Source organism: Oxyura jamaicensis, chromosome 13 (genome assembly GCF_011077185.1).
Source record: "Oxyura jamaicensis isolate SHBP4307 breed ruddy duck chromosome 13, BPBGC_Ojam_1.0, whole genome shotgun sequence".
Classification (NCBI taxonomy): Eukaryota; Metazoa; Chordata; class Aves; order Anseriformes; family Anatidae; genus Oxyura; species Oxyura jamaicensis.
In genome coordinates, this window is record NC_048905.1 from 254302 (window position 1) to 265883 (window position 11582).

General features: G+C 38.5%; 1 protein-coding gene across 1 annotated transcript; it reads right to left on the reverse strand.

Moving 5' to 3' along the window:
* Window positions 1–2886: 2886 nt before the first annotated feature.
* Window positions 2887–8382, reverse strand: LOC118173934 (ovomucoid-like). Its single transcript, XM_035338899.1, has 4 exons — window positions 8178–8382; window positions 5962–5981; window positions 3840–3967; window positions 2887–3292 (listed from the first exon to the last, which is right to left on the reverse strand). The coding sequence occupies exons 1-4, from the start codon at window positions 8239–8241 to the stop codon at window positions 3247–3249; spliced, it is 258 nt and encodes an 85-aa protein (XP_035194790.1). The 5' UTR covers window positions 8242–8382; the 3' UTR covers window positions 2887–3246.
* Window positions 8383–11582: the final 3200 nt, after the last annotated feature.

Sequence of the window (11582 nt, forward strand, 5' to 3'; positions counted from 1 at the left end):
GGAAAGGAAAGGAAAGGAAAGGAAAGGAAAGGAAAGGAAAGGAAAGGGAAGGAAAAAGAAAAGAGAAAAAAGAAAAGCCACACTATAACTAAATGACTAAAAAAATCATGTTTTTTTGTTCATATTAGAATTACACGGATTTCTAGCATCTTTATTTCAGAGAGAAGATAAAAAGATGCAACCCGCACCTAATGCTTACCTCTGGAGATGAGCCCCTCCACCACTTTTCTCCCTACCCATACTGCACATAAAGTCTTAGTTTATTGAGAAAAATACACCAAGCAGAACCACAGCCTGGGAGGTACCATGAAAAGAGTCACCGCAGTCCTCATTCTAGGAGCTTTCTGTTCCTCACACAAGCAACTTGTGTGATCCAGCATTCAGAGCAGGAGTCCATCCTTTGACACATGAAGTTGCTAATTAATCTTGACTTCAGTTTCAAAGAGGAGAGGACCATGGTCTGTGCAGAAACCTTTCATCCATCTTCATTAGTCTGAATGTTTAAGTTTCCAATTTTATCCTGGCCCTTGGCTAAGAATGTTGTTCTAAACTGATAACCTTAATGGGACATCAAAATGAGTATCTTCTGCTTGTGCGTAACTTAGAAAATAACATGCCAATTTTCTCCTTTCTCAAAGATAAGTTAAAGCCAAGGTCATAGATAGCCCCCCATCAGTTTCAGTGGCCACTGAATTCTCCAGTGATAAGGAGGTTTTTAATGTACTATGAGCACCACTATCCCTTAGAAATGACTCTAAAACTTCCCGCAGTGGAGGATAAACCTCACTCTTGTTCTATGATTTCATGGGACACAGCAGTAAACAGAAATAGCATTTAAAAATGTTAAGTAATCCAGCTGGCCAGGGTTTACTTAGCATTCAGCAGTTATTGCTATCAAGAAATGCAATGCTTAAGGGAAATGCAGTCAGAAAAAAAAAAAAAAAAAAAAAAAAAAGAAACCTCTTGTTAAATTCACTCATTATTTAGTCATATTTGACATAAAAATGCAGATTTATTTTTTGTTTGGTTGGAATATAGCACTCCATCTTTCTAGAGATATTTACTTTAGCATTTCTTCTCATTTTTTCCTTTAATTTTCTGTTGTTTTCAGTTTTATCTTTCTTCTGGATTTTCCCAGCCAAGGTGATCAAGAGAACACAACTTTTACTGCTGTTGAACTCTAAACTTCCCTTCCCAAAAAGATACTGTTAATATTTTGTGTTCTGAGTTCTCTGAGCTTGAAAGGTCTCCTCCAAATTGTCCACTGAGTATGTGAAAGGCAGCAGGTTTACATGAAAGAGAAAAGACATCTGGTATTCTTGGAGATTAAGACCCCCTTTATCCCACAGTTTGTTTTGTGTGATGTATTTTTTTTTTCAGTTGTTAGAGAACCAAAGTCAGGATGAAAAAGAAATGTTGAATTTCAAATCCACTTTGACTTTTGTAGTTTGTTTAGTAGCTAGAATCAGCACAATCAACATCACATACCAGAGGCTTTGCATCCATTTACTGAGTTTAACAGGCATTTACTTTAAAAATTGTTCAAACAATTCATGTTATAAATCAAACTAAAGACTAGGCTTACATCTGTGTGTAATAGCAAATTAAACAGAGCCTCTCACATGCAGAGGGCAGCTAGTTGAGTCCAGGCACATCTATGCTATGAAATCACTTTTAGTTTCCAAAACTTCATCCGGTTTCCTGTCTGGGAGTGACCCTCAGCCTCCCAAGACATGCCTGAGAACTGTTGGGAAGAATTTTGATCCAAGACAGGACCATGCCAGTGCTATGCTAACAACTTCAAAGTAAAGATGATGGAGTTTCAGTGCTCACGGCTGTGTTCTGGCAATGTTTAACTCTTTGGTAGAGAAGTAGCCTGTGAAAGACTGTTTATGTGGTCATTACCAGGATGGCAAAAGTCCAAAATCCTCTTCTCCTGTACAAAGAATGAGAACAACGTCCTCAGGTCTGCCAAGAGAAATAACAGATCCAATGGACCAACAAATCCTCTTGATCCTTCTATCACAGAATTCAACCAGCCTGATACTACAGTGATATTCAGCCAGCAGTGGCATGGCTAGGCTTTTGGGTATCTTGCCTTCAAAGGCAAGGACATAAGTTTCCTTTCTCATTTTCCAGTCTGTCCAGTATGAGTCTCACTTCAGCCTAACTGATACCCACATTCCACTGCCAAAATTTTCTTCAGGTGTAATCCCAGCAAGGTCAATCACTCATAAACTTTAATCCTGGAAAATGTGTTCCCTTGACTACCTATTCACGTGTAAAAGACATAAACCAACTTAACAATGATATGGATGTAATAGCAGAACAGAAATTTCTCCAGGTCTGAAAGCAGCCAATTTATCATAAATTAAAAGAATCATTAATGATTACGTTTATATGACAAGATTTAACAGAGACACTGCTATGAGGCTTATCCTCTTTTACAGACTTGGGGATTTGTTTCATTTGAGGGAAAAAAATAGCCAGATTGCGGAGTAAATTCCAATATCATGGGGCCATCTAGTGCATGTTGCTAGTATTACAACTTTTGTCTTCTGTACTTCGGCTTTTTTAGCTCTGCCAACACACTGCCCTGGCTTCAGCTCTGTAATTATTTTCTCTGATTTGGGAAGCATCTCCTTTATAGCAGATACAATATATTTATTCTTTATAAAGGTTGCCACGGACAAAAAAATAAAAAGAGTCTACATTTATTGTAATAAACATGCAAACTAAGAAGCTAAACATAAATGAATCAGAATTGTACAAAGTTAAAAGAAAAATGAGAATTTAAAATTTAACTACAAAACTGGAAGAGTCCAAACACTTCCCAGGAAAGCTGAGGCCTTTGAAAAGAAGTGTATGCAGAAGTTTCTGGGTAAATGAGAGAAAACACTTCACCAACGAGGAGAGCAGAGGCAATACTTGCACTAAAATCAAGTGGCAATGTAAGAAGGTTTAACTTTCACTATGGAGACAAATATATAATGAAGTGCTCATGTGGAAACCAATTTGTTAGAGAAACAGGAATGCTCATGAGAATCCTGAACTGGAGTACAGAACTGTCAATCCCAGCACTCTGGATCAGAGGGAAGCACAAATGACAGCGCACAGCTGAAAAGTCTACTTTGAGCTTTGTTTGCCATCATTAGGACAGACAGGGTGAAAGAAATTAAATTAAGAGATTGTGATAAGGCAGTGAAAAGCTGTTCTCAGCATTCTTCTCCGTCCCACAGATTTCATTCAGCATGCACCTTCTTGCTTCATATGTAAGGCTCCTCTACTTCTCCTGCAAAAGAAGGGAAGGACATAGACATTGAAGATAGTAAACTTAACATTATGAGCTAAAACCTCTACGAAGTCCTCAGCCGACAAAGTGCTAACAAAGAAGACGCTATAAACATTTGCAGCAGACAAGAAGGCACGGATTTATAAAACACTTTCTTTTAAAAAATATGTTATATACATAAAAAGCAAGAAAAGTTTCTGATATGTCCAATACAACTTTTGAATTCTTGTATGACTTGATTTGGCCCAGATGCCTTGTTAGCCACAGGTGGCTCAGTCAACTCTTTTATCGTCCAACCTCCAGTTCCTGCTAGTATAGGAATATGTGTGCTGCTCACACAAATACCAAGGTCATCTGTTTAGATCAACTGACTCTTGTTTGTGGGAGAAGCAACTAATCTATAAAGATAAGGAAAGAGGCAAAGGAATGGAGCCTCTTAAGCAAAGACACAGATCCTGAACAGAATGACAGCATTTAGGTGGAGTGGAAATACCAGAGAACTCAGAATTTAGCTTATTTGGGAGTCATTACTTAGTATGTTACTTACAGGACAGCCTTGCAGAAGGAACATTTGTTGTTATATGTTTTCCCATCAGAGCCACAAAAAGGTTGGTAGAGTTTTTCACAATAAATAGGTCTTCCTCTCTCTAACCTCTTGTATTCACTGCAGTCTACCTGCAAATACAGTATCATTTTTTAAAGATGGAATACATCTTTCTCACATTCTCTATTCACCTACATAAATAATGGATATGTATGTTTTTTTTGATCTATGATAAGGTTGTCAGCTGCTGTAGAGAAGCACGGTCAGTTGTGCTCTACCAGCTACGATAGCTGAGCTTAATCCTCAAAAGAAGGAATGTTTCTTCTGACAGATGTGTGTGATGCTACCAATGTCAGATAGCCATTGAGCAGTCAGTGATAGCCATTGATAGTCAGTGAGCACCTTTGGGGATTTTGCTGTCTGTCTAAATAAAAATGTAATCACTGGAAAAAATAATAGCGATTTATGACGCTTTTTACACTGGTGAAGAGACCTGGCCAGGCAGAATTAGGTAAATCCCTGGGTAAGTATTAGCGTAAAAACAAATTGTTGAAAGGCTCTTAGTGAAACCATATTTATTACAGACTTGTATATAAAAATGAGAGTACAAACTAATAAAATAAATGACTAAAAGAGCTCCTGTCCTGTTTCTGGAGCTCAATCTTCTTCTGTCAAATTAATGTCATTCCTGGTATTTGATGAACAAAGAGCTCTTTGTGCAGTTCGCATATTCTATTCAATGTGCTATTTGTTGTCCTTGAAAGCCTGGATTTCATTGCCTTGGAAATCACCTCTCTTCTTATGTGCTGTTGTAGCTAAAATTGGCTCAGCTCTTTTTACTGCCAGTCTAGTGAGAATTTGAAACATTAGTCTTTGCAGGGAAACTACGATTGAAACTTGTCCTTTCTAAATATTTATCAAAAATAAGTTATAAACATAAGTATTTAAAACAGAACCTAGTTTTGCTGTTCTCTTCTTATGGCCTGATTTTTTTCCCCTTCGTTCTACCTCCTAGTGAAAAGGAGGAGTTTACTTCAACCAAAACCTGGAATTTATTGCAGATTATGTGATTATTTTTACACCAGTATTTGTCCACAGTCTCCACGAGAGTGGTGAACAAGAAACTGTGTGTGGGCAGCTCCTCCAGCAGCCTGTGCCATGGCTGCAGCGAAGACTGGCAGATTGAGTTAGCTCCTCTGGCAAAAGGTTCATTAACCAATCACTCTTTTAGGTATTACAGGCTCAAATCCAGTGTCCCATAAGAAAAGTCAACCTAGATTTTTCCTACATTTGGTCATTTCCCTTTTCTCCAAAGCATTTCAAACACTGCGCTGGAAAGCAGGAGGCAACACACCTAACCCTCATCACAAAGGCAGGTCAGAAACCTGACACAGCTGATTCCACTACACAACCCAGCTGAGGCAGTGGCATGGGTGGGAATCTCTGTAGTTGTACCTCTCAGTTTAAAACTGGTCAAATACTAACTAATAAAAAAGCTAGAAACTGGGTGAATTTGCCTCATATATGCATGTAATGGTTCGTAAAATGGGAGAGTGGAACAGTCTCTTCCTGGAAAAGAGTGTATGGCTGTGTAGGTTCAAGCACTGGATGCTGTGTATGTTGTGCTAGTTTGGGGCCATGCTCTGTGTGTGTTCATGCGTGGATTTCCATACGCTGCTGCTGTCCGCTGGACCCCTCAAGGAATTGTCTCTGGTCACCTGAGCACGGACTTGTATTACTTAGTGGCTCATTTATTTCAGAGGATGACACCAGGATGGATGCTCCATCATAATCAGGGATAAATTAAAATCTTTAGGTATATGATTTAGGTTCTGAGAATCACCAAGCAAGCCTTATAATGTCACCAGATAAATATATAAAAAAAAATCTCAATTTCTCTGGCTTATAGTTTTGCCTTGCCTAGATTACATCATACAAACAAACCTCTGGAAGGTGTCAGGGCAACTATATGGAAACCATGTATCTCAGCCTCAGGGATTTCTTTTTTACTTTGGTTGCAATTAATTAATGTTTAGTATGTTTTCTCTGACCTCATCAATCTCTCTGTGCACTGTTGTTACAAACTATGTATTTTTATCAAGAAATAAAGGAGAAAATTACTCACCACATCCTCTTTGGCAGCATCTGCAATATAAACAGAATCACAAAAGATAAAATAAAATGCACTGTTGTAAATATTCATTTGCAACTGGGGTGGTTTAATCAGCAGCAGCCCTTCCAGCAACACCAAGTCTCTTACCTTCTTGAAAGTAAATAGTGACATAGTTTTTCAGGGTTGAATAAGATACATGTGTCAGGACCTATTAAACAAGCGGGTCTTACTGCATTGTTTTCCTTAGAAATCTGTGTCAGCAGCTAGAACAGCCTTTGTCGTCAGAGGGAATGGAGCCTATTGTTCCCTTTTTCATCAGAGAAAGACTAAAGACCCAGGAGTCAACATTACATTAAATGGCCCATCTTCTTCAGTGTGAACTGGTTGGACATGAGTGAGTTTTAATTCCCAGGTCTACCAAAAAAATAATATGTGGCTGTAAGCAAGTCATGCTGTCCTTTTATACTTCGATCTTCTGTTTATAATGAGGATAATATCTTCATTAAAATATAATGCTAAATATATAGATTAGGATGATAATGAAATTTGGATCATAGTACCACTTTAAAAATTGTTTTCCCTTGCCAATCAATATGGAATCCAAACTATTTGGAGAAGGATTGGCTCCTGTTTTGTATATGCATGGCATCTAATATAATGGAGTGCTGATCTCAGGTGGGGCTTCAAAAAGCTCCTTCAAAATAGCTATTCAATGATAATTACACCTCCCAGAAAGTAATCAAGTAACACTGGCATGTCTCCACTATGGTGACACATTTGTTACTTTCCTTAGGAATGTATTTTGTTCTTCTCCTGTCCTGTAATTGTCATTCTGTTGCTTCAAAAGGATAGAAGTTATTAGGCAGTGGTTTTCTGTACAGAAGAAGCAGGAAGAAAATGCAGTGTAATATAAAAGGCAATACAGCTCTAGCTCTTATTTTTCTGATTAAGTACAGCTGGTTTGAATCAGGATTCAGCTGACATTCAGCTTTGCACTAAAATTCACTTCCATGGACCTCTTTACATCTTCTGATCAAATAAAGTCACCCAAAGTAAAGAAAACTAGCATAAATTATTCACTATGTCAGGTTTTGGTCAATGTCATCAGAAGCTTTACTGAATTTTCATGATTCTGGAATCAGATCAAATTTAACCTATGTCCACAGACACATTAAGATTTTTATTTATTTATTTTTTCTCTCTGGTAATCTTTTTGTACCCACTATGTATTTGGGAGTTAAGGTGAAAAAGATCTGGCTCAAAAAGGATTGATCCACAAAGTTTTAAAGCAGAAAAGATAAGCTAGAGCATCCAAGGAATGGATTGGCTGGAATTCTTATGAAAGCAATATTTGTTTGTTTGTTTGTTTTTTGCCATTGCAATGAATGAAACTGCTTGAAAGACTATTTTTCATCAAAAGCATATTATATCATGGAAACTGTAAATTTTCATTAAAAATTTGATTTTGAGATGATTTTCAAAACAAAATTTTCTGAGCCATTCAAATGGAAAAAGGTTATGTTTCATAACTTCAGTCTTGTTTTAGTAATTCCCTGTATTTTACTTAACATTCATATGGCTATCGGACCAGATTATACTAATAGCAGAGAAGACTTGCACTCCCCATGTTCAGTTATTCTAAATGTACTTCTTTTTTTTTTTTTTTTTTCCTGAAAGTTTTTGCTCTAAAAAATAAATAATCAAGTGAATTACAAGTAAATTACTCAAGAAATTCCTCCAAGCTCCATATTTTACCTTAGAGCAACTTGCACCTCAAAGCGATCTCCGTCCTGACAAATTAGCAAATTAGTAAAGGAGGTTATTCACAGCATCTTTTACGGCTAGTGTATAATCAACCATCTCCTGCTTACTCAGTGTGGCAGGAGAAGGATCTCATCAGCTCTGAGCAACGCACTCAGATCAAAGAAAGAAATGAATGGGTAAAAAAACTGCTTTAGTATCTAGACTTTGCAGTTCACTCTTTAGTTACAGTGCAGAAGGCAGCTCTGATTCACACCACCATAAAGGAATAAGTTTAATCTGCCCAAGTTGGCAACTGTAAAGCTGGTGAAATAGTGCTTACTAACAAATGCACAAGCATAAGATTTCACTTTCTTTCTGCCACCCCAGCCCAGCAACCACTGCTACCTATCCTAGTAGACTGAGAAGTCTGAAGTACTCAAACATTAGAACTATAATATATTAGGAAATAAAAAAGGGCTACTCACTTGCTAAGCAAATAACTGCCAGGGTGAGGAGCACAAAAGTGCCTGTTATCTTCATGGCAGACATAGTTTCTTGACCTGTTTCACAGCCAGCCTGTGCTCCAAGGTTGGTTCCAGAACACTTAGCTTAAATGCGTATTCATGCATCTGTGGGTGCAGATACATATATATATATATATATATATACACACAGTGAGCAGGAGCCCTGATGATGAAATCCCCCTTGTAGAAGGTAATTAGAAGAAGGTGTTGCCCATGTGTAGTGTCACTAAGAATGTCTTCTGCACAGCATGAAGGTCAGACATACAGGGCAATGAGAGTCATAGCATGGATTGTGTTGATAAAGGAGATGTATTGTTCTTTGACTAATCCCCTTGCCTAATTAACTGTTCCATCTCCATTAGCGAGTTCAAGGTGTGACTCAGTAAGGTGGTTACTTATTGCTGATCTGTTATTGCCATATTGACTCTTAGAGCTGAACATAATTCCCATGCAAAAATATAATAATAATAATAATAATAACAATAATTCCACTGGGAGTATTCCAAAAGATTCATACCAGTGTAGCTGAAATGCTGAATTCCTATTGTCCTGAAAATTTTGAGACCCCTGTCACTAGCTGTGGGCAGAGGAGATGCTGGTTAACAGGGCCATGCACTGTGTCCTTTCAAACTGCTCTGTGGGAGTAGTGACTGGAAAAGTGTGTCTTTTATGTGAATACCCACACTCACCTTCACACACAGCCCAGAAGCTCTCCTACCCTTTCACTGTTCTTCTGCCTTTAAAGGTCTACCAGTCTGGTGCTCGGAAACAATGTGATGTGAAGAAAGGAGCAAAAATACTGTATTCCATGGCCTTGCAATGAGAAGTGATGAGTTCACAGGCAATGTGTATCCAACTGAGTTACTGTCAAATTTGCTGTCATGGTGAGAGGGAGAAGGTCCCTCTGCCTGCCCATCTTTTCCTTTGTTGACAGTTCCAGTGCATTGAGTGTCCTACGCAGGATTCTTTAAACAAATCCAACATACCAGTGTGTTAGTGACAACAGGCATAACTCCATTACTTTTATAATATGGGCAAAGGGCAGTGGCACAATGGAAAACTCAGATCGGAGTATTTTCCTGAAGTTCAAAGAAACAACATGTTTTGAGACCGTATTTCTGTTTGAACCCATCTGTCCAGAACTGCCTTCTACTTAGTGATTTGGAGTGTAGCTGTGCAAATTGTCACAGTATGAAAGATCCCTGTGCACCATTACAATTCACAACATTTCAGTGATCACCCTTCCTACATTGCAAGACAGCTTGGGGCTTTTATGCCATGCAGGAGTTAGGGTCATATATGCCAAATTCAGTAAAACAGAGGGACTGAATATCCTTTCAAAAAAGGTTGTAGTATGTCAAATAGACCTTGGGCCCTGCTAAATCATGCTTCTGTGTGGAGAGCAAGAGGGACACTGATCATCTTGTCTTTAAAGAAAGCAGATAATGAATAAATGGTTAATTTCTCATCACTTCTGGCAGTTAAAAAGAAAAAAAAGAAAAAAAAAAAAAAAGATGCCATTGAGTTAAGATAGGGGAAGAGCAGGATAGTTAAAGATCTTGTCTGGGGTGGAGGCCTGCAGATTTTATTTATTATTTTTTTTGCTTTGGCAATATGTGTGTGTTCCTATAAGGTGCAGTTCACAAAAGACAATCTATGGTTTAAATTGTTTGGTCTGGATTCGGCTGCTGTGGGCTGCCAGTGGAGTTTTGGTTCTGGAAAGCCCAAGAGCCTGGCTTAGAATGTGAATGAATGAATTCACGGAGAATATTCATGAAACGTTTGTTGGCTGATGTTGATGATTGCTACTCTAGGCAGCAAGAACAAAACCCCAAACAATCAAGAAGATACTCCTAGTCTGAATAGTGTTTAGCAAACAAGACTTCAGAGGACTACTTGAAACTATAAAGCTGCAGCTTGACGGAACACGCAGCTTCCTTGACACTGGAATGAGGAAACCTCCCACTTTGGTTGCACTGTCTTGCCTAATTTGCTGCTACAGAGTGCACTGTCTGATGCAACCTCAGTATCCATCCCATCATTCTAGCAAAAGAATATAAGCATCTATTTACAGACTTCTGTAGGAAGGTTTTCTGAGGCTTAGAGAAGAAAGGAAGACAGCACATTTGGAGGTGGGAGTAATGAGTGAGATATTTGGAGGTAGGCTAATGAGTGAGACAGATTTTGGCTGAGATTTTTCTTGGCATTTAAAAGTTATTGTAATATCAGAAGGGTTCCTGATGCTTATTCTGTGCCCCATAGCAGCAAGTTCATGGTGTGAATGTTTCCTTTCAGGTTGTGTTTAGGTGTTTTGATTAGGGCTTCCAAATCAAATTGTCATTCATTTTCTGAGCAACAGACTTTAAGCTGCGTAGGGCCTGCCCAGACCATTTAGATAGGATCTGATGAGAGGCTGTGATACACTGTAGGGTGCATAAGAGACAGAACACTAGAAGTAGGACACAGCAGAGATCCAACAAAACTGGAGTTTTTTACATTTTGAAACATAAAATCTATCCTGAAGCTTTAGGAAGAAAAATGCCATACAGAGAAAGCAATATTCAGTTTCCCTTTCTACAATGAGGTAATACTTAGATGCAAAATCTCAATATGAAATTCTGTAAAATTAATGCCACAAAGCCTTTATTACAACTCCTATTTAAAAGGATACCAAAAATGCCTTAGTATCCATCTGCCTAACTTCTAGATTGGAAAGAATTCATATTGGCAAAGTGCAAAAATATTCACCAGTTGACTGAAAATGTGCCTCATCTGAGATACTTTTCTGTCCAAACTTGCAGACTTGTTTGCTCTCGTAATCTTTAAACAGAGCTGGTCTGACAGGCTGAAACCTGTCATCCTCAGGTAGGCCAAAGGTTCCTCCAAGTCAAAATGCTGCCTCCAAGAATATTCAGAAGCAGATTGAGTGGAGAATACAGAGCGGTTCTTCTCTTGGTGGACAAGCTGAACCTGAGCCAGTGGTTTCCCCGTTGTGAAGAAGTCTGACCCCACATACTAGGCTGTATTGTTAAAAATACAGTTATCAAGTCAAAAGAAATAATTATTTCACTCTGCTCAGCACTTACAACACTGTGTGTGGACTGCTGTGTATGGTTCTGGGTCCCCTGCACATGAAAGACTCTGAAATACTGGAGCAAGTCTAGTGAAGGACCATCAAGAAGATGTTTAGAGGGATGAAGCACATGCTAGGAGAGACTGATTAAATTAGTTTGCTCAGTTTGAAGACAGGAGACAAAGTCTTATCGTTGTCTTCAGCTATTTTATAGGGGGGGGAAAAGAGAAGACAGACCCTGACTCTTCTTAGAGATACACAGTGAAAGGAGGAGAAAGAATACTGCAGATTGC

Coding starts and splice junctions, on each gene's coding strand:
- LOC118173934 (XM_035338899.1), bottom strand. CDS start 8,241: ATGTCTGCCATGAAGATAACAGGCACTTTTGTGCTCCTCACCCTGGCA. Junction 3,968..5,961: donor ATGCTGCCAAAGAGGATGTG/GTGAGTAATTTT, acceptor CTGTATTTGCAG/GTAGACTGCAGTGAATACAA. Junction 3,293..3,839: donor TCCTTCTGCAAGGCTGTCCT/GTAAGTAACATA, acceptor CTTCTTTTGCAG/GAGAAGTAGAGGAGCCTTAC.